This window comes from Oryctolagus cuniculus, chromosome 10 (assembly GCF_964237555.1).
Source record: "Oryctolagus cuniculus chromosome 10, mOryCun1.1, whole genome shotgun sequence".
In the NCBI taxonomy this organism is placed as follows: domain Eukaryota; kingdom Metazoa; phylum Chordata; class Mammalia; order Lagomorpha; family Leporidae; genus Oryctolagus; species Oryctolagus cuniculus.
The window spans coordinates 78,082,577-78,105,602 of NC_091441.1; the positions used below are offsets into that span (position 1 = coordinate 78,082,577).

A 23,026-nucleotide genomic window follows, 5' to 3' on the forward strand; every position below is an offset into this window, starting at 1 on the left:
GTAGGTTTAATGATATAATTTTACCATATTAAATCATAATTGCTCTTTAAAAGAAAATAGAGATGCATGCATTGCCACTGCCCGGGTATCCCGCTCCTGGCAAACAGCATCATGCTGGGGACTTGTTGGTTTCACACTTGTCTCCATTTCACGCTCGTCTCCTCCCAGAGCCCCCGTGTGTCTTTCCTTTGGAAACTGGGTGGGGCAAGAGGGAAGGACGGAAGAAGAAGAGCCTGAGGAATAACAGCGTCTGCATGAAACCACTGCCATGGCTCGGGCCAAACCATATCCTGCTTACAAATGGACGGCATCTCTGGCTATCCAGGACCTAGTGGTTTGTAAAAATTAGAGGCTATATACCAAGGTGATCTGGACACCCGGCTTAATTCGAATCCAAACAACTTGCATTGTGATGGATGTTGATAACTATTTTAGTAAATGCTAATGGATGCTTTTGTAGTTAAATGATTTTCAATCCTTTGCATCCCCTTCTCTCCCTGTCATTAAAAAGCGGGGGTGGGGGTGGGATGGGGGGGAGAGTGGGAAGAAAGGAATAGAACAATGAGAACATTCATTGATTGTGTATTGGAATGAAAACAGAATTGGAGGTCAACTAGTATATTTTGTTCTTATGGAATCTGATTTTATATTATGAACTGAATTAGAAGGAAGCATAATTCATCTGTACATTTATTATCTGTACATGACAGTATGAACTTGCATATCTTTCTATATCCCACAAAATAATACTCAGCTGATTCAACTGATAAAAGGCATAAATATAGTTTGCAAAAACATTTTATTATTTCTTAAACATATGAGTATGGCACTTGATACATACCCAAGAATGTGCCATACTTCATCGGACCTCTTGTAAGAATTTTATTTATATACCAATAATAAAGTAAAAATGCAGCCAAATCGATCAAATGTGTAAAGCTTTCTCATATCTTTTTTTTTTAAGATTTTATTTTTTCATTTACTTGAAAGTCAGAGTTACACAGAGAGAGGAGAGGCAGAGAGAGAGAAAGAGAGAGAGAGGCCCTCCATCCGATGGTTCACTTCCCAATTGGCCACAACGGCCAGAGTTGCGCTGATCCGAAGCCAGGAGCCAGGAGCCTCCTCCAGGTCTCCCATGCAGGTGCAGGGGCCCAAGGACCTGGGCCATCCTCCACTGCTCCCCCAGACCACAGCAGAGAGCTGAATTGGAGGAGGAGCAGCCAGGACTAGAACTGGTGCCCATATGGGATGCTGGCGCTTACGGCCAGGGCATTAACCCGCTGTGCCACAGCGCCAGCCCCTCTCATGTGTTTTAAGAGACAACCTAATTTGAGAGATGTTAAAATGATTTTTTTTGAAAAAAGTGCACCTTGAAATCCATTAAATATAGTCTTCAAGGGGTGGGCATTTGGTGCAGCGATTAAGATGCTGCTTGGGGCTGGCGCCGCGGCTCAATAGGCTAATCCTCCACCTAGCGGCGCCGGCACACCGGGTTCTAGTCCCAGTCGGGGCACCGGATTCTGTCCCGGTTGCCCCTCTTCCAGGCCAGCTCTCTGCTGTGGCCCGGGAAGGCAGTGGAGAATGGCCCAAGTCCTTGGGCCCTGCACCTGCATGGGAGACCTGGCTCCTGGCTTCGGATCAGCGCAGTGCGCCGGCCGCTGCGGCCATTGGGGGGTGAACCAACGGCAAAGGAAGACCTTTCTCTCTGTCTCTCTCTCTCTCACTGTCCACTCTGCCTGTCAAAAAAAAAAAAAAAAAGATAAAAGATAAAAGATGCTGCATATTGCAGCCCCTGGGATCAAGCCCTGGCTCCTCTTCAGATCCCAGCTTCTTGCTAATGCCTCGCCTGGGAGGCAGCATGTGATGTCTGAAGTATCCGGGTCCCTGCCAATTGCAAAGGAGACCCAACCTGAGTTCAAGCCTGCTGGCATCCACCTGGCCTGGCCCTAGCTGTGGGAGGCATTTGGGGAAGAACCAGTGGTTGGAAGATTTCTATCTGTCTTTCAAATATTAATTAAGCAATTAATTTAAAATACAGTGTTCGGCATACTTGGACATCACAAAGCATAACCTACTACGCAGCCATGATTAACTTCTCCCCCGATGCAAGCGCTGCCTGTTACTTTCTCACTGCAGGTTGTCTCCTGCAGCCCAAACTGGTAGGGAACCCTCCTCTAGCATTTTCAGTTTATTTTTGTTTTAACCCATTAAGCCCCAGGGTTTCAGCTCTGCAAACACTTCAGTGACATAACAGGTATTTCTAAGTTATCCTAAGTGGTGTATTTGTTGCTCAATTTAGCTATCCGCGGGTGTCCGATATTGAGGGGACAATTGGATACAATAGGTTCCTAGTAAACGATGAACTGCCCAGGGCTGGAGGCTTTGTTCTGATCTTCTAGTGCCTGACGCAGAACCGGGTTGGGTAATTGTTGGGCAACGATCGTTGGCTAGCGGTATAAGCAGATTATTGGAGACAGATCCACATCGTTTATACCTTTCGAGGTCTGGTTTAGAGGAACCCATGTGTTCCTCTAGGAAATCTCTGACATTCTGAACTGGAAATGATCTTAGCTTCTTTTGACCTCTCTCTCACAGCAGTTTGTCTCCGCTCCTCATTCTGTGGGTAGGCCACCTCCGCCTGTCACGTGTGCTGCTTCTGCTTTGGCTTCGGCTGTGTCTGCCTTCTCGCTAGATGGCAAGAGCAGGACTCCTCTTTGCTGTAGGCTTGGTGACCTCGCCAGTGCCTGGTGTAATCATAAAAGGTAGAAGGAGATTTAAGCACATCCCATGCTCTCCATATATTCTCAGCAGATCTTTGTAAATTGAGGTCAGTAGTGTAACTGTTCTCATTTAACAGATGAAAAAACTGATGCTGTTGCTTGTGATCAGATAAGCAGTGAGTGTGTATCAGGAGCAGGTATTGTGGCACTGTGGGTTAAGCCGACGCTTGGGGGCTTACGTCCCGTTTCTGAGTACCAGTCCAAGGCCTGGCTCCTCTGCTTCTGATCACGTTTCCTGCTGATGTATCCTAGAAGGCAGTAAAAGACGCCTGAAATGCTCGGGCCTCTGCCATCCACACAGGAGGCCCAAATGGAATTCTTGATTCGTGGCTTGGGCCTGGCCCATCCCTGGCCATTGTGGACATTTGAGAGTGAATCAGTATGGAAGATATCGTTTGTTCTCTCTCTCTCTCTCTCCACCTCTTTCTGTTGCTCTGCCTTTCAAATAGATGAAGATAAACAGTTTTTTAAAAGGAAGACAATGCTGCATCTAACTTGTTTTGGCCTACATCTGTTTTTCTCTGTTGTTCAAGGTCTTATGCTTATTCTTGGGTATATGGTTCAGAAATAAATGGGAAAATAAATCAATGCAAACTTTCCCTAAGAGAGAGAGAGGGTAGCTTTGTAAAAACTGAGACATCTGAATTCTCATCCTAATTTTCCATTGGATTTTTATTTATTCCCTTGTTTATTCGTGACAGATTTTTATGTACCATAAAAAGTAGATCTTATTTCTGGGCTCTGATATGCAAATATTTCCAGGGTTTCAGTGATCTTTTGCTTTTTCTATAGTATAGTATCCGTATTCAATTTTAACATGATTTTCTGCAGCAATTGTTTATGGTTCTTGAATTTTAAAAATTCTGTACAGAAATTCATTCCTTCTTCTGCGGTGACAAAAATACTTCATTTTTCTTTTAAAAAACATTTTTCAAATGAATGCAGATGAGGCTAAGGTCTCAGGCGAGCCTCACTGCCTTGACACAGTCGTCTGTCCGTTCACTCGTTAGTTTAACCAGCGCATTGATTCAGCCAGTATTGCAGACAGAGATGGGTAAGAGCAGCAGGTGTTCCTGGTGTCGAAGAAGTCTCAGCCTCGCGGAGAGAGACATCGTCACTCAAGCACGTCACTCAAGAAGCGTGATGCGAAGTTTCTAGGCGATGGAATGGCCGAGAGGATGGTGAAGCACACTGGTTGGGGTGTTACCTCCAAGGTGTGAAGACTTGAGCTGAGGCTTCCTGGTGGCCAGCTGTGGCCACGTGGAAGGAAAGGCGTTCACAACCAAGGGGCAGCCCTGCCGTAGAAGGGGCTGCAAAGCTGGCCGGCAAGCAGGGTGACAGAGAAGAAGGCACCGAGCAAGGTGGGCTGAGCCACTGCCTTTGCGTTGGGCCTATTGCAGGTGCAGGGGGAGTCTTTCTCGCAGCAGCACCGTCTGGGGTGCGTTTTGAAAGGGCCCTTTGGCTGCTGTGCACCGAAGAGCCTGGGGCGAGGCGGAGAGCGGGGCAGGAAGTACAGAGAGTTTCAGAGGTGAAAGGTGCTCAGGTAGCTCAGACCCACAAAGTGGCCACCGGCTCACTAAGACTTTTCCTACTGAGCGGTAAGGCACAGCTGCTGCGGCCGCTACGCCAGGCGGTTCGGGCGTCTGGATTAAATGCTAGTTAAACCTGGAGCAGACAGTGCCTCCGTATGGGGTCCGTTCAAAAGAAAACTGGACGGTGGCGACCTGGCTGGGTTGGCGCCAGCAGACAGAGCAGTGCCGTGCTCGCCGTGATGGATGGCTTTGCATTGTTCCCGCACAGCGCAGCACGCGGGGAAGGTGGCAGACCCCCAGGGGCCGCGGAGGCGTCGCGGGCTTTTCTCGAACTTTCTCTTCACTCCGTACTCCAGCCAGTGCCTCAGCCCTGTGCGCCGGCTGCGGCCTCTCCTGGAACCCTCACTGTTGTTTGCCATGCTCTTGTCCAAAGCCCTGGTCTTGTCATTTTTATACATTTTAAACTCTGAATTTTGATGAAAACGAGACAGTGGGAATAGTTTTTAAGTCATCGCGAGGGTTTTCTTTTTGAAGGTTTGAAAAAACGTGGCTTCAGGCAGTGTGTTAATACCACCCTTTCCATGAAGATGTTTGGCTTCATCAACATTTTATTTATTCATTTGCTCTGCATTTTGCCGGTGCTAACTCTCCTTGATTTTCTGATCTCAAGAGAGCGCGGCATCTCCCTTGACAATTCAGAGGGCGACCTGGCCCTGCTGGTGTGGTTTCCCAAGACACCCCCGTGAAAAGGACTGGTGTTGCTAAGTCATTTTTTTAATAGAAGGAGGTGCATGTTTGGGCATTGAAATTAATTTCCCTTATCTCGCCATACAAATAGCCACCCTGGCGCCTTTGATTTATTACCTGGAATGGTTCAGCAGCACTGGAAACAGAGGACGGGAAGACATCACCTCTGCATGGCCTCGTTAGTCACAGCATTAGCAGCGTCACCCGAAGGGACTGTTGCACCCTAGCTCGCGTACCATGCCAGTGCCGGGCCTTCCTCCTGTGTGGGCCTGCTCACGGCTGCTTCTGGCTCATGTATTTTTGTTTCTTAGTGCATTGTTGCCATCCTAATATTCTTTCTGCCTTTCTTCCCTAACTTCATAGGAGAGAACTTTCTGAACTGCAAACATATGCCACTGACTAGAAGCAAATATGTTTCAGTCGCATCACCAAAAAAGAGTTGTGTGTTGATTATCTAAAGAATGCTTGAGCTGTTCTCTCTCTCTCTCTCTCTCTCTCTCTCTCTCTCTCTCTCTTTAACATCTAGGGAGCAGCTTCCTTAAGTGGAAGTAAGCGTTTGTCTTGTACACTAAAATGATAGTTGGGACAGAACTTTTTTTGCTTAATCAAAATGCAGGAAATCCAAGATTCTCATTATAGGGGTAGGTCAGGGCCAGTTTTGAAAATCTTGAGGCTTGCAAGCCTGAGTGGACTTAGGCACTCGTTATATCGTAGGGTGACCACGCGTAGCCCGGGAGCCTTCGGTGCACCTGTTGACTGCATGAAGGAGGGTGTTAGTTACTTGGTTGGTGGGTCTACTCCATCACTACGAATTAGCGCGAGAGCCGCCTAAGACCTGCCACAGTGAGATCTAGCTGGAACTGGAATTCAGTTCTTCCGATGGGTGATGGAGAACATTAAAAAGATACCATGAAGTCCAGAGTGTTAAAGGTGAAGCCTAATGGCAACATCCTGCCATGGATCATCAAACTTATGTCTGTTAGAGAGAATTAGTGTTTTGAACAGTGTTTTTCAGAAATATTTCAGTGTAGGCCTCAATTTTTTTCAATCTTTTCATTAACATAAAGAGAACCAATCTCAATTTTTAAATTAGTATTGAAGGTGCTTCTTTGATTTTATGAAATAAAATGCTTAATTCATGTACCAGAAAATGCTTGAAAGTCTACAGTGAAACAAAGGCACACACACACACACAAAACACCAAAAACACCTTTTGTGAGCAAAAGGCTGGACCAGAAATTCCACCAAAGAAAGTGTCTGGAAGGCAAGTCAGTACATTCAAAGATAAACATTGCTGGACATCAGGGAAATGCAAACTGACATCCTGGTGCACAGGAAAGGAGGAGAATCAGATAAGATACCATCATATGCTTATTAAAATGACTAACATAAAAGTTACACATTTTCTGTGAACTTTTTGAAGACCTTGGGTTTGCATAGATAGAAGAGGTTTTATGCCAAAATAAGATTATTTTGAAAAATTGTTTTAATTTATTATTTATTTATTATTGTATTAATTTATTGTTATTATTAGAACCACCCACTGGTTCACTCCCCAAATGCCTGCGGCACCTGGGGAGCTGGGGAACTCTGTCCAGGTTTCCCATGTGGGTGGCAGGGACTCAACTACTTGAATCATGACCACTCCCTCCCAGGGTCTGCATTAGCAGGAATCTGGAATCAAGAGCTGGAGGTGGGACTGCAGCCCAAGCACACATACGTATTAGGACATAGAGTATCTTTTAACACCTAGGCTAAATGCTCCCTAAACTTATATGTCAGTTCCATTGTCTTTGAATTTTTTGAATTCCCTCCTGTAGCATAGAGACACACATGGGTGGTTGCCAAGGATTCGAGTGCATGGGGTTGTGTCCTGTGATGGGCACAGGTTGGGGTGGCGGAGCTGTTTCTCATCCTGCCCGTGCCGGGGATGCTATGAATCTGTACCTGGAAAATCAACGTGCGAGAGTCTCACCTTGTGCCTGGGATCTACAAGGCCTGAAGTCTCCCCTGCGGTTTCTCTCTCCCAGCACCTTGCCCCTCCGGTCAGGTCCTGAACACTCACAGCCCCTTTGGAATGTCTCCCTGGACATACTCATTCGCTTGCTCAGCCCCTGGGCCACCCACCCGTCTCTCCTGGCCACTGAGATGCACCCTTCACAGTTCAGGTGTGTTCTCTGTCACATGCCCAAAGAACGCTGCCTCTGATCACACAAGGCTACGCATTTCCTGCCCCTTTCAGGATGCCTGGTGCACCAGGTTGTAACCTTGGGGAGCGCTGATTCAGGCTCGCTGTGCAACGCTGATAGAGAGGAAGTAACTACGGTTGTATTTTTCCTTCTTTGGCTGCTCTGTCTCTTGGTGAGATTTCTGCCTTTGCCCTCATGCTTCTTCAGCAGGGGAATCCTCTTTGGAGATTTTGCTTGAGCTGCTTGTTAGAAAGCAGTGAACTAAGATTTTAAGACCTATATGTGGGCGGGGGTGGTGGTGCAGCAGATTAAGCCGACATTTGGGATGCCTGTAACTCACAATGGAATGCCAGTTCAAGTTCTGGCCACTCTGCATTCCTGATCTAGCTTCCTTCTAATGCATCCTGAGAGGCAGGAGGTGATGGCTCAAGTACTTGGATCCTTTCCACCCACATGGGAGACCTGGATTGAGTTCCAGGGTCTTGGCTTTAGCCTGGCTCAGCTTTAGCTACTGCAGGCATTTGGGGAGGGAACCAGCATGTGGATGGAACTTCTCTCTCTCTCTTTCGCTCTCTCTCTCTCTTTCTCTCTCTCTCTTTCTTCATCTTTGTTCTCTACCTTTTAAATAGATGAAAATAACTCCTTAAAAAAAAACCTTGTATACAGTAGGTCTCCCTCCCCCAGATCCACACACAGGATACATTCCACGACCTCCAGAGCGTGCTTGAAAGCAAGTACCAAACCCTGTATATACTGTTCTTCTTTAGGTACACAGCCGCGGTAGTTTACTTTATCAATTAGGCAATAAGAGATGCGCGAGAATAACTACTAATGAAAACAACATTTATAGTGATGTACTGTAATAAAAGGTACATGAACGTGCTCTCGATCTCAAAATAACTTGCTGTACTTTCGCCTTTCATTTAAAGGACCCACTTTCTAGCCTCTTTCGTATCTGAATTGTCAGCATCACTATTCTTGTGCTTGGGGCTCTCATTAAGTAAAGCGAGGGTCACTTGAACACAAAGCACTGTGATGCTGCCCGTAAGCATTAGGTGACAAGTGGTTGGGTAGTGTATACAGGTATGAGTGAAGCCTGGAGGGTAGGAGTGATTGACTTGCTCTAGGGGCCACTGTGTGCTGGCCAATGGGGCCTGGAATGCAGACTCGGCCCTGCCCTGCGGTTTCCCTTGCCTTCTCTTCCTCCTCCTCTTTCTCTCTCTTCCCTCCCATTTGAGTTCTTACTGACTGAGTAACAGGAATACTTGCATCTATCTTATAGGCAGGCAACACGAGTCCTTTTTTTCCTATATGTATTATTTTCCCATTGCTTCATGACATGGGTAACAAACCCTGCAGCTCCACCACAGTTCTGCAGTCAGAAGTCCAGGGGCAGTGGACTGGTTCTTGGCGCAGAGAATCAGAACGCTGAAGTCAAGGTGTTAGCTGGTCTGAGTTCTTGTCTGGAGGCCCTGGGGAAGAACCTGCTCTGAAGCTCACTCAGGTCCTTGCAGAATTCACTTCCTTGCGGTTGTAGGACTGAGATCCACATTCCTTTGCCAGCTGTCACCCTGAGGATGTGCTCAGCCCCTAGAGGCTGCTCACGTTTCTCCCCAGATGGCCTCCTGCGTTGGCAGCCGGGGTTGGAACATCGTTTCTTTCTCCTTCTTGGAATCTGTGACTTTCTCCGTCTCAGATCTTTAAAGGGTTGGTTTGATTCTGTCGGGCCCCTGTCTTAAGGTCAGCTGACTGGGGGCCTGATTACAACTGCAGAATCCCTTCCCATTAACACCTGGGTAAGCATCTGGGTAGTGACGCATATACCAAGCATCAGTATGCGGGTGGGGGTCGTGCTAGAATTCCACCTGCCACAGAGCGTGACAACGTTGAAAAAAGGTAAAGGTGGGAGCAAGGTCCAACTCCAAGGTATTGACTTTTCCATAGGAATTACCTAAGTTCACCTGTGTTTTCAGACTTTTCTGTTTGCCAACATGACACATTTTGAACTTGTTACCTCATTTGATTAAAAGCATGTTTGTAATCTGTGTACTTCTGTTTCCTTAAAAGGACTGAAGAAGAATGAAGTAAACATAGTATCAAACAATACCATGATGTGTCACTAACTTTTCAGTGGGTTCAGTGTTTCTTTTTTAAAGAAGATTTATTTGCTTATTTATTTATTTGAAAGGAAGAGATAGATTTTTCCATCTACTTGTTTAATCCCCAAATGGCTACAGTGGCCCTGGGCTCATCTAGGCCAAAATCAAGAGCCCAGAATTCCAAATAGGTCTCCTACATGGGTGGCAGGTACCTAAGTACTTGAGCCATCTTCTGCTGCTTTCCCAGCTGGGAGCTGGATCAGAAGCAGAGCAGCCAGGACTTGAACTTGCACACCAATAAGGGATGCCAGCGGCATTCCAAGCAGTAGTTTAAGCTGCTGCGTCACACCGCAGGCCCTCGTGGTTCGTTAGGGGGATTTCTTCCCTGCCTTGAACCTCCATGTCCTTGAACCTTTGCCCCAGGGCTGTTTACTTACCTCTCTACTTGGTGGTTTCATCTTAAATAGCACCCCTTTGTGGATGAATTCCTTGATGGACTTATCTAGGATAGGTTAAAAACAAGAAATTGGTGAAGTTGTTCTTTTTTTAAAGATTTGTGTATTTATTTGAGAGGCAGAGTCACAGAGAGAGAAAGGAGGGGAGAGAGAGGTCTGCCATCTGCTGGTTCACTCCCTGGATGGCCAAAATAGCCAGAGCTGGCCTGATGTGAAGCCAGGAGCTTCTTCAAGGCCCCCCACAAGGATGCAGGGGCCCAAGGACTTGGGCCATCCTCCACTACTTTCCTAGGCTACCAGCAGGGAGCTGGATCAGAAGTGGGGCAGCCAGGACTTGAACCAGTGCCCATGTGGGATGCTGGTGCCACAAGCAGAGGCTTAACCGACTATGTCTCATGCTGGCCCCTGAGGTTGGTCTTTCATTAAGGCTCCTGATGCTTCCTGTCCAGTGGCTGTCTGATTATTTCTGGATTTGTTGGTGTCTTCACCCCGTCTCCTACTAGATGTGGTGTTGGGAAGGGAAGGGAAGGACCAGGCCTGTCTTATTTCTCCTCATACTCAGAATGAAGCAGACACCAGAAATGACGTGTTTTATTTATGTGCAAACCGAAGGTACATGTCTCTGGTGTCAGCAGAATGGTTAACTCGAACATTTGTTTCGAAAGGGTTCTGGAGTAGAGAAACCAAAGTTATCATGGAGTCACTGCGAAAGCGTTGTTTGGAAAGCAAGGATTTACAGAAACTCTTCAAAGATAGAGCCAGAAAGGAACATTTTCCGTATTGCCTCCAAACACGGGTAGCAGTTGGGTGACACAGGTCAGCTAATGGCTGGATCATTTTAAATAGATAAATTTAAAAATTCATTTATTTGAGAGGCAGAGCTGTCATCCACTGGTTCACCCTCCCAGATGCCTGCAACAGCAGGGGTTGGGCCTGGGCCAATCAAAGTCTTCTGTGTGAGTGACAGGAACCTCGTTACTTGAGCCATCACAGCGTCTGCATTAAGAGGAAGCTGGAGTCAAAAGCTAGAGCCAGAAATCGAACTCGGGCTCTCTGATGTAAGGCATGGGTGTCTCAACTGCCAGGCTGAACACCTGCCCTCTGTGGCCAATTTTTTATGCTCGAATAAAGAGATCTCCCTTCCTCCCAGCCCTATTTGAACAAGCTCCTCTGTCTGATTTTCTCCTAAGTTTCAGCTTTACTTCCAAGCACTGCTCATTAAAGACCTCCCTAGAAGCTGTTTGACGTTGGCGCATGCTGGTAGTCACCCACCGTGATCTCCTGTGTAGAATGGGTCTACAGTTCCCGCATTGGAAGGACAGGAGGGTGAATGCCTGTACCCAACACACCAAGACTGCTAAGCACTGCCTTCATTATTAGACTCCATTCTTTTAACCATGACTCTACAAATCTGGTGTGAAATTGACATGCTATCTCAACAGATAGATTTTGGAAGTTTTTTTTTTTTTAAAGTTGCAGTAGATTATAGAATCATCACAGATGATATTCCACTTAATTAACTTTTATCAGCATATATTAAATAAGATTGCCTGGTTTTCAGTCTTTAGGTTGAAATATATACATTTCAGCTGGCGCTGTGGCTCAATAGACTAATCCTCCTCCTTGCAGTGCCGGCACACCAGGTTCTAGTCCTGGTCGGGGCGCCGGATTCTGTTCCGGTTGCCCCTCTTCCAGGCCAGCTCTCTGCTGTGGCCCAGGAGTGCAGTGGAGGATTGCCCAAGTGCTTGGGCCCTGCACCCCATGGGAGACCAGGAGAAGCACCTGGCTCCTGCCATCAGATCTGCGCCGGCCACAGCGCACCGGCTGCGGCGGTCATTGGAGGGTGAACCAACGGCAAAAGGAAGACCTTTCTCTCTGTCTCTCTCACTGTCCACTCTGCCTATCCAAAAAAAAGAAAAAGAAATATATACATTTCACCTACAACTACACTGAGCATAACTTCTCATTTTAAAAAAAAAAATTAATGTGTTTTTTGAGAGAGAGAGAGAGAGAGACTGAGAGAAAGTTCCCATCTACTGGCTCACTCCCAAAATGCCTGCAGTGGTTTGGCACTGGAAACTAAATCCAGGTATCCCCATGTGAGTGGCAGGGATCCAATTACTTGAGTCCTCGCTGCTGCCTCCCAAGGTCTGCATTAGCAGGAAGCTAAAAAAATCTTTTTCTTTAAAATAAAGAGTGGTTCACATCAAGTCTGGAGAGCCACTTGTCTGCTCGCCTTTTCCCATTCATTGATACATGACAGAGTTTCAGTAAACACAGATTAGCTTGCCTCTGCCCAACCCCATCTCCTCTTCGCCGGGGTGATGAAGTCATCCCTCTGCTGACCTGGTTACACTACGGAGCAGCAGAACCCAAGCTCTAGCATGCATTGGGACCTGGAGCTGCTGGCCATGGCGCTTTGAAGAACTCATTTCCAGAAAGTCCCCAAAATTGTTCCGGAGTTTGTCCAAGTTGTTACCACTTTTCAGATGAGACCATTTTAGGGAGCAATACCAGCAGAATAGATCGAGTCACATTTCGGTGTTGTTAAAAAAATCCGTCCAGGGTCCGTGATTATGGCTTAGCAGGTAAAGCCCCTGGCTGCGATGCCGGCGTGCTATATCAGTGCCAGTTCAAGTCCCAGCTGCTGCACTTCTGATCCAACTCCCTGTTGGTGGCCTGGGTAAAGCAGCAGAAGATGGCCCTGGTGTTTGGACCCCTAGCACTCACGTGGGAGACCTGGATGAGGCTCCTGGCTCCTGGCTCTGGCCTGGCCCAACCCCAGCTATTGTGGTCATCTGGGGAGTGAACCAGCAGATGAAAGATTTCTCTCTCTCTCTCTCCCTCTCTCCCCCTCTCTGTAACTCTGACTTTCAAATAAATAAATCTTTTTTAAAAATACCTTCAAAACAACATATTCAGTGAATTCTCAAGGCAGGTGGAACAGCAATAGTGAGTGTGATGATAGAATTGACAGAGCTTCTGTGGTCTTATTGTTAGGCTTTGCCTGCCTGTTAATTCATGGAGTGAGATTCAGAGAAGTCACTGTGTGGCATTACAGTGGCCATGTGAGTGTCTGTTTCTGATTTAATTCCCGCAGAGCAGCACGTGCCCAGAATGGAGGACCCAAGGGGACTGCTTTGTCCCTCATTAGCTGGGAGAGCTTAGACACCAGGCTGAATCTCTCCATGCGGGCCTCAGTTTCCTTTCCTGTGAAATGGAACTATTTGCTCTTTGTCAAAAAAAAAAAAAAAAAAAAAAGGAAAGAAGGAAGTATCTGCAGATGGGAAGAATGCCTGAAACAGTCTGCAGATGCTTTCATTTTATTTTTATTTTAGCCCAAATTAATATGCAAAACCAGAATGCCATTTGCAGAGTCGGTGGCGTCAGTTCACCCTATTTCTAGGTGAAGTATGTGAAAGTGATTATAGGTAATAAATATCTTTTTTTTTTTTTTTTTACTTATTGCAGAGGCAGTTTTTCCACTGTTAATGAGGGTAATTTGACTTGGTTGAAGGATTGCAGTTCTTAAGAATTAATGCAGTAATCCAATTCAAAGATTTAAAGAGATCTAAGATTTTTCACAGGTCGCGTGCTAGTGAATGTGCTCCTCTCACATAGCAGCTAATGGACTTGAACGCCAGTCTGTCATTTACTGTTCCCTCACTGCATAGCAGCTTTGCCCTTGGTCCCGAGTCTACTTCCCGAGCGTCGCGGGTTATTTAGGAGTGTGGTGTATTTGTAACACTTTGGAGAGAGAGCGTCCTGTTTCCCACAGCCCCTGATGACTGTGAAAACTGGGGGTTATCTTTCCTAATTACACGTTTGAATCCCAATCTGCTAAGGTCTGAGGAATATCAGGCTCAGAGGAGCTGCCTTCTTGCCTCTCTGTTCCAGAGCAGGGCCTTTTATTTTTGTAATGTATTTTTAAAAACTAATTCATGTATCATTGTGTTCGTACATATAGGTTAATTCACGTGAATACAAAGGTTACATGCATCGTATTCATAACTTTCCATTTTTGGTAATGATGTATTATTAACAGCTAACAATATTTTGCAAAGGCTTATTTGTAAAGGATGTTGGAACTGCTCTTATTTCCCGATCCCATTATGTTCCCAAATATTAAGAGTCCCATTTTGAGGCAATTAGAAGCATTCACATCTCTCCACGTGTGCTCTCCAGACAGCGTCACCATTCTGTGCACACAGGAACCTTTGTTCCTTAATTAGAAAAAAGGACCAGAGCTCATCCGTGGCGGTTCCGAGTGGTGTCGCTCAAACATTGAGGCGACAGTACAGCCCAAGGAGACACCCGGCGTAAACCAGAGTGGCTCTCCAGGTTCTCGCTGAGGGGCCCCGTCACACCCTCCTCACATCTCGAATTGTCCTGCTGGCTGTTCATCAGTTTTAAAGCCAAAGAGATTTCCATACTCATGGCGGGGGGAGAAAGCCTCTCCTCTAGAAATCTAGAACTCTGCCATTGTTGAAAGCTCACAATCCTACAGACAAAAGGGCAGAGACTTTTTTTTTTTTTTTTTTAATTATTAAGGACCAGTGTTGTGGTGTCACAGGTAAAGCCGCCACCTGCGATGCTGGTATCCTATATGGATGCCAGTTTGAGTCTCTGCTTACTATCCAGCTCCCCGCTAATGCATCTGGGAAAAGCAGTGGAAGATGGCCCAAGTGATTGCTCCTTTCCCTGCACCCACGTGGGAGATCTGGAAGAAGCACCTAGCTCCTGGTTTTGGCCCCCCCAGCCCCATTTGGGGAGTGAACCAGCAGGTGGAAGATCTCTGTCTCTCTGTCTCTTTCTCTAACTGCCTTCCAAATAAATAAATAAATAAATCTTTAAGAAATATATTGAAGTTAGTGGACATCACCCAGCTGCAGTCATTGCAAGCCGGAGAGTCACTGGCAGAAGTCTTAGAGGAGAGATACCCCCGTGTTTTCCAGGCTGAGTCTCAGTGCTGGCATTCGGCATCAGCTGTAGCAAGTTTCCGCAAGCTAAAACTCCCAGAGTGGATTGGCAAAAGCATTAGGCCACCTCAGTTATCAACAAAGAGCCTTGGTTCCCACAGCAAGAACAGGCATTTCTCCAGCCTTCAGGAAATTTCATGCATCCACTGTGTCCAGAAATGCTAACAGCGCCACTCACGCTGGTTAAGGTGGAGGTTCCAGAAGCAGAGCCTTTGCGTAGAAACCTCTCCTGCCCCTGTGGGCGACGGATGCTCCTGGTGGCTTGGCTGGGCCAGGAGGACGTGGGGAAATAAAGGACTGGAAAGAGCAGAGCAGAGCCATCTGTGTAGAGCCAGAGGTTGGAAAGCAAGGCAGCTAACGTGAGCGTCGGTTGGCTTCTCTCGGGGAAGGACCTCTCCAGTGAGGCAGCCAGCTCTGGAAGGCCGAGGACCCAGGCTCGCCCACCACCCCACCTGCCAGCCCCCTCCTCTTTGCTTGCCTTCTCTTTCCACGGCTGCTAAAGGATAAACTGCCCTCATCCTGCTAATGCTAATGAAAGACATTATTAACCAAAGGCAGTGCTTCCAAAGGAAGCCAGGGGCTGGCAGACAGAGACATGACACCCTTCTGCTGATAGTGGTGCCGGTCAGAAATGGTGGGTCTGGAAACAAATACTGTTTCCCTGAAACATTCTGCCATTTAGAGATACATGTCTAGCTAGCCGTGCGTGCGTGTGCGTGTGTGTGTATAAAAAATATTTCCACTAGTAATCTCTTTTATGTTGTATTTTTCAGAGAAAGAAAAATAGATTTTAAAATGTAAAAACCTGTTCTTCAATTGAGTATGCAAAAATCTCATTGCAGTATTTATTCCAAACCTGCTCTCATAATGTTCAGTCAAGGAGAAAACAGCAAAAAACAGTTGTTGATGGACTTAGCACAGAACTGGATTAAATAAGCATTAGTCTACTGGAGCTGATTACAGGAATATGAAAATGCAGTATCTTAATGGTACATATTTTTATGTGGCAGCTCAGTTGCCTTTCATTTTGCAGCTAATATGTCTATTCTTATGAGTCATTTACTTCTTTAATTACCTTTTGCAGGCAAGGCACCATGGTATATTAATGTGAATGATTTTTATTGCCAGTTTATCATACAATGCCCCAGAAGTTGAAAGGCGTAATTGACTTGGAAGAACAGCTCATGGAGGAAACAATATTTAGTTGACAGTTTTCCTTGTACTCTCTGTTGACGTTTATGAGTTTACACTATGCTAAAGGAGTAATAAACACAATTTTCTTTCAATAACAGGAAAGGGTAGCTTCTAAAAGACATTTGTGGAAAACACATTTGTTCATTTCTTGAATAATATGAAAATAACACATTTCCGGCGATAAGACCTCTCAGATTGCCAATTGAATTAAACCTTTGAAGGTGCATTTATAACCTGTCTCAGAGCATAAGGAGATATTAGGGTCCTGGCGATTGAATCGATTTAATGAATATTTAAATCATATACAAATTTGGATAAATCACATTTCAATCTAGGCATTAGGGCGAGACTATTTGGCCAGCTCCTCCCAGCCTCCTGGAGAAGGCCAGGAAGCAAGGGAGCTTGGGGTTTGGGAGAAGTCCTCTGTCTCTGGGAGAAGTCTGACGGCACATTTTGGGAAAATAAAATAAGGCCCAGCCGATACAACTCCTTATAAGGTCTGGCCTTCCAACAGTTAAAGGAGAGACTTGGGTGGGTCGCTGCCGGCTCAGAGCGGCTCAGAGCCGGAAGAGTGCCCTGACTCCGCTTGCTTGGGCAGTTATGTTTTCACCATCCCTTCCGCCGGCCCCCCTGGCCCTCACTGGTCCACCGGCTCCAAGCAGGCCCTGGTTTGGCACGTTGGTTGAGAGGGAGTTAAACTTTTCACAGTTTTCTGGATTGTTTGCAGTTCAGTCCTGTGCAACATAATGAAAGTTTTCTAGCCATCTGTTGCTAAGCTGGCGGTGAGCAAGGCCAGTATATCCAAACAAAGTTCTGGCCTGCCGTAAACTGAACCTGTCAGTTTAGCATAGCTTTGCTGACCCTTTAGTGAACAGGGCAGCCCTTGGTACCAGGCACTCACTGCTTAGAGCTTTCAAAGGGGAACTATTTTGAGGTTAGGGGGTGGGGGCCTGTTTACTTTTTCTCTCCTGTTCCTCTTGCTGGCTTGGAACTCACTCGTTTATACTTAATCTTTAAATGGGTGCTTTTCCCCCTTCCTTCCCCCTCCTCCCCTGGGCCAGGGGGTGGGAGGTGGGGGGTGGGCATTACTTCTTAATAGGAGGTTGTAACAGTTAGGAAAAGGTATGAGTGTCTATACATGCGTGTGAGGTGGCTGTGATTGGAAGGGTGTTCTCTGCAGTTATTTTTGTTTCTTTTTGTTGTTGTTGTTCTTCAGTGTTTGGGGACAAGTAGTCCGGGCAAAGAAGCTCCTAAACTTATTACTTAGCGTGTATGATGACACATGTTTCATAGCTTTAAAAGGACCTTTTTCTCCCTTTCTGTGCGTTTTGTGTTTTGTCATTGGACATTAATATACAACAGAATCCAACAGAGGAGCAATTAGACAGCGCTCCCTGCTGTATGGGGTATTGCCTGCTCCTCTGTTCTCATTCGCAGGGTCAAAGCATTGCTTCAAATTGCCCACCTTAACCTTAAAATGATCTCACTGTTTTGTGACCCTTTTTTTCCTTCTGTAATGGTGTTTCTTGGCTATGTATGAAACATCCTGTGTCACACACACTAGTGTCTATATAATTTCTAACTCTTGTTCGCAGAATAAACTTATTTTTAAGTCTGTTTTCCTTGAACTTTCTGAAGTACCATCTTACACATTCACAATAGGATCTGAACGCAACCAGTGCTAGACAGGAAGTACGCAATTTGTAGACATATGAGAAGTCTTCAAAAAGTTCATGGAAATGACTTAATATGAACAAAACTATGCATGCATTTAATATTTTTGTATTAAAATAAGCATTTTAGTTCCATTTTACGTGATCTCAAGTTTTTGTACACACACACACACACACACACGTGCGTGAGTCCCTAATCTATCGAGTTCCCTTCTGCTAGTGGCCTCATGTAGGAGCTGTTGTATTTTCATCCTGCCTTTACTATCAGGAATTTCCCATCCACACTGGTTACCTGTGTGCCCGGGGAAGAGAGGGCCTGGGGTGGCTGCCATCAAACCTACAGGAACCCGAAAATTACTGATATCCAAGGAAGAGCTGTTTCAGCCACTCCCTCCGCCACTCAGCCCCCCAGGTGAGAAGGGGACTGCAGTTGCACACAGCACAGAGGAAAGAGACACCGACAGGAGGCACACTCATCCAAAGACCAGAGGACAGCGTTGGGACCCACCTTTAGCAGCAGTCAAGGGGTCTGCAAGGATCAGGCAGTAAGTCAATAGGGTGGGGTGGTGAGACAGAAGAAACAAAGGAATAAACAAGGAGACACAGTCTTCCATTTGAGGGACAAGGAATATCGCCAAAGTGAAAAGTGGTCAATTGAAAATGTAACTGAATGCACTTATTTGGAAATATCATCGAGTCATATCTGTTTGTAAGGTGACTGACATATAAAGTGCTTTTTTGTTTTAAAGTAAAAAAAAAAAGCGTATTTGGGGTAGAGTTTCAGGCATAAGTGTCAGGTGCAATGGAACATGTATTCATGCTAAGAGTCAAGCAAATAACCTTGGTATTTAGGACACTGCCTTTCAGAACATGAAATTGTATTTTGTTGTGTCTTTTTTTTTTAAGGACTACATTAAGAGGTCACCTATTAGCTGTGTTTTTGCTGTCTTAAACTCAGCCCTTCTGTCTATTAAAATCAAACCACTGTGTAAACATTCCAGTGTTGTTCTTGGTCTCTACAATGGCCACGGGGATCAGGTTTCACCTGCCTGCACATCTTCAAGCAATTAGAGCAATTAGCGTGAAGCCATTTCACATTGCAGGATCCAAGGTCTATGGTGACATTCAAGTCCAGGGTGAGCCTGAAAGGGAGAGTGAGGGAGAGGCCTGCAGCATGGCCACTATTCCGTGGCCCTGAGCAGACAATTTCTCTTTTAAAAATGGTAGCTCTTTAATGATGTTATTATGAGGTTTTTAAATGACATATCAAAAGTTGTTTATATCAAGAAAATCCAACAGTCATTTAATTATACTAATGAAGGTCTTTATACGTGGTGGATTAGGAAAAAAAAAAGACTTTTAATGACCATGAGAAATGGAGTGTCGCTTCTTGTATCAGAGTGGTGGTGGCAGCAGTCTGTGTAGAGAAAGAATATATTTTATACCATAGAAGGGAATTTGCATGTCTCTTTTCATGGTAAACCTCCCTGTTTTGGGTGAATGTAATGATCACAGCAACATGGAATATTCTGTGGGAGATTTTTGGAGTAAGTGTTGAAAGCAACTATGTTGGATTTTTTTTTTTAAGGTTACAGAAGAACAGTGGTTACTTTAGCAGATTGAACTAGTACAGTTTAAAGAAAAATTACCAACTTTAGCACATCCAATAGCTGTGTAGGCACGACAGAAGGTGACTTTTAAAAAAGCAGTCTTAGACACTGGTACGGTCTGCTTTGTTTGTTTGTTTGATTTGTTTTTTACATTTGTAACCTAGTTACGCAGGAATCTTGTTTGCACAAGGCAAACCCTAAACTGATTACAGCTTTTTAAATTGGATCCTAGGTTTTTAAATCCATATTTTACTGTTGGTTTATTATGCAAAAAAGGTGGAGGGGGGAGCGCTAATTTTAAAAATCCAAGCTCGCTGCAAAAGAAGATCCTGCTTTGCAGTCCCAGAGGGTGTTTGCAATCAGGAATATCCGCGGGCTAAATTATAATGTGGAATTCTGTTGTCCTCTAGCCTGACGCTGCCTGTTCACGTTCAGTGTTTGTTAACAAACAACTCAAAGTGCAACATCGTTCAGAGAATTACCTGTTCCTTAAATGCGCCGCCTTTAATGAAAATAAGAGATTTTTCTGTAAACAGTAATAATAACAGTCGTGCACCTCTGAGAAAGTTCTTGCCGCAGTCTCCTTACGGAAGTGCCCGAGTTGGCTGAAAAGCCACAAGGGGAGAACACTGACCTCTGTGTGGGACAGAGCTGGAGCACTTGTGTTCAAGTCCTTTTAGGGAACTGGGCTGCGTGGAGCTCCCCAGCCCCAGCACTGACTCCTTAAGCTGTGCTGTTGAGAGATGGCTCTCGTGGGCGGGCTCGTCCGGGGTGCTCAGGCCGTGTGCCATCTGCGACTGCATCACAGGGCAGAGCACAGGGTGCTAACACATGCCAAGCTCCTTGCTCTGCCCCCTGAACACGGATTGCTAGGAAATCATTTGCTGAATCTGTGCTGGACCAGCTGAGATCCAGAGCGACATTTGCATGGGACACTCCACCCCTCCTAAAGGGGGAGAGGCTGTGCAGGGCTCTGTAGGGAGGCAGGCGGTAAACCTGATCATTCCCATTTCTCCCCTAGCCTCGTCCAGTGCGTCTATGATCTGCCTTTTGAACTGTTTTTGTGGCTGATCAGTTCCACCTAATATGTCTCTTGATTTCTGCTATTGTCATGCCCAGGCGACATGCTGTTCTCTTCATTTTTATAAGCTTTACATGCTTCTGCCTGTCATATTCTGGCGGTTTATCTTCAGCGTCTGGATTTGCTTTCAGACTTGAATGTCTATCAAGCTGCCGTTGCTTTGAATGTGAGATCAAAAGAAGATGAATTCCAGTAAAAAATTTCCCTCTATGAAGAAAAGATTGGGGTCTGTGTAAACATCCCACTGACAGCTCCCAATGAGTTATTTTAGCTGCGTATTAGCACCTGCATGACAGACAGTCCAGCATTCCACGCTAAATAACAAATCACTTGCTTTCGTGGCAGAAGAGTATTGCCACAGGAGCAATGCGTTTTCAGGAGGAATCCTGTTCTTCCTCCTCTTTTTTTTTTTTTTTTTTTTTTTTTTTTCCCTTTTTCTATTGAATATGGCTGTTGAACTGCTCAGCCTCTCTCAAGCTGACTCGCTGTGCCTTCAGCAGTTTGCTTTTCCTTACAGAACCTGTCAGGTTCCTCAGGTGACAGAAGACAGGACTTTGATTATCAGTTTTGGGTGACTTGAGGAGTGTTTAAGTAGACAAGATAAACAGGTAGTTTGGTTGATTACAGAGAGGGAGAATGTTAAGAAAATGCAGCGAAAGCAAGATCAAGGGCATATCCCTGGAATTCAGGACAGCGTGTTCTTTAAAAATAAATGTGACAAAACCCTCTGAAGTCTGCAAAAATCTGAATTCTCTTCCTTTCTTCTTCTTCTTCTTCTTTTTTTTTTTTTTTTGAAAGCATCCTGCCTATGTAAATGTCACCACAAAAATATCTCAAGAGCAGGTTTCCCAAAACTCTGTAGCCGTGTCCCTGTGTGCGTGAAGGAGCTGCGTGTGGCCAGGGCTTGGTCCAGCCAGGGCACCACTCCACGCGCCCTGTGGCTGCTTGCAGCCCGGGCGTGATGTCGGCACGTGAAGCGCTCACAGATTTCTCCGAGTGCTAACTGCAACTTTGAACATTACCTGCAAGCTCCAACTGATCTTTCAACTTTGAAAGTGAAGAATGGCTTGAGGAATTCTTGTGGTTTCTTTGTCATTGAGCGAGCGCGCAGCCAGCTACTGTGGAGGCAGAACTCCCCGAGGTTGCTTACAAAGGGCAATGTTCCAGTGCGTTTTCTCCTCGGGTGTGCTTCAGCCGCACAGCACTTCCTGTTTATTCAAACATCTTTTTTACCACTCTGCAACCCCCGCTTCACAGAAACAGCCAGAACCCATCTACAGCAAGAAGACGGAAATCCAAAGGCAGACAGTACGAGCTCTCGCCGTCAAACTCTGCGTTTTCTCTGTAAGTGCCCAGAGGAAAAAAAAAGAAAAAGAAACATTTTTTTTTTTTTTTTTTGGTTGCCGGGTTAAACTTTTAGACTGGGGCTCTGTTCTGGCTTAGACATTCACAGAAGGGCAAAATGAGATGATCCAACTTATTTACTGCCTTCTGTCCCCCCACCCCCACCCTCCTCACGCCGCCAAAGGCTTTTTTTCCTGCTTGGAGCTTTGAGAGCTCTCTGGCTCCTGCTCACTTCTAGTTGATTCACTGTGCCTTTCAGACGTGTCTTGGGGTGTAATCAGCAAAGAAAGCCGCGGCGGCGTGTTGTCAGGACAGTTTGGTGGGCTGCGGGGCGGCTGAGAACCTCTGCTTCTTGTGACATTGTTTCGCGTTGCCTTCTTTTTCTTCCTGTTATCACAAGTGGTGGGAGAATGCGGGCTCGTGCCGCTCTGCAGTTCGGCGCCGACACAATTGTCCTCTGCCGTGTGCATCGTGACATTGTCATCCTTTGTGGATCGGTCTTGATAATATTTGTACCAATTTCATGCCAATAAAAGTCAGACTGCTGAAACACGCATGGTCATTATCTCATTTATATGACTATTGTTTAAACGGAGGGGGCTGTTCGAGGACAGAGAAAGCCTGCCTCACTCTGCGCGATGGTTGTTAACTTTGATGTTGGAAGGCTCTTTTCAAAATTTCCATTGTGGATAATTAGTATGGCAGGGAAAGCCCTGAGACTTGGGCAGCCTCCGCTCTGCCTGGAAGAGCCCGGTAACTGCTCTCTCAGTCCTTTCTGTTGAAATGACTTTTTAAACACATGGTTTGACATTTTTAAGATAGTTTCCGCCTTTTCCCATCTGTAGTCATCCCTCTGGCCTCCCTCCCCTCCCCCTAAACTCCCCCAACTCATCTTTGGTCCCCCAACATTAGTGTCGTTAGTAAAGCCAGGTGCTAATTTTTTTTAACTATATACTGGTCATGGAATAGACAGGAAATGGAAAATGAACTCTTGATCTTAAGAGAATTCTTGTTACTCTCAACTTTGTGTGTTAGTCCCCAGACTAAATACCCTTAAATGTTGGTGTCTAAAACAGCATCTGCTAGAACAGAGAGAGAAATGTTATGTTGTATCATTGTCCAAGCTACTAATGGAAGAAACCTTTAAATAAACAACTAAGTTGGTATGTGTATTACTTTAGCTAGGATGACATTTTTAATGTTCAGAAGTTGTGCTACTTTGTAAGGAAAAAAAAAATGTTTGTGACGGCCTTCAGGACAATTTGTTTAACAGTAGGAGTAATCGCAGGGAACATGGAAAGAGTGACTCTAGGCGTATACTCAGAGGTTAGTGTAGGTGTGGG

General features: G+C 45.6%; 1 protein-coding gene across 20 annotated transcripts in view; it reads left to right on the plus strand.

The window, feature by feature from the left end:
- FOXP1 (forkhead box P1) overlaps positions 1-23,026 on the plus strand; it is a 464,888-nt gene that overhangs the window by 265,658 nt on the left and 176,204 nt on the right. For 6 of the 20 annotated variants that reach the window (XM_070050584.1, XM_070050586.1, XM_070050585.1 and 3 more), the window contains exon 1: positions 4,128-21,683. The exons of the other annotated variants lie outside the window; for them this stretch is intronic. In XM_070050584.1, the coding sequence (XP_069906685.1) occupies positions 21,498-21,683 (186 nt within the window). In that variant the 5' untranslated portion in view covers positions 4,128-21,497. Of the gene's footprint in view, positions 1-4,127; positions 21,684-23,026 lie in introns of those variants that run through there. 20 annotated transcript variants of the gene reach the window in all.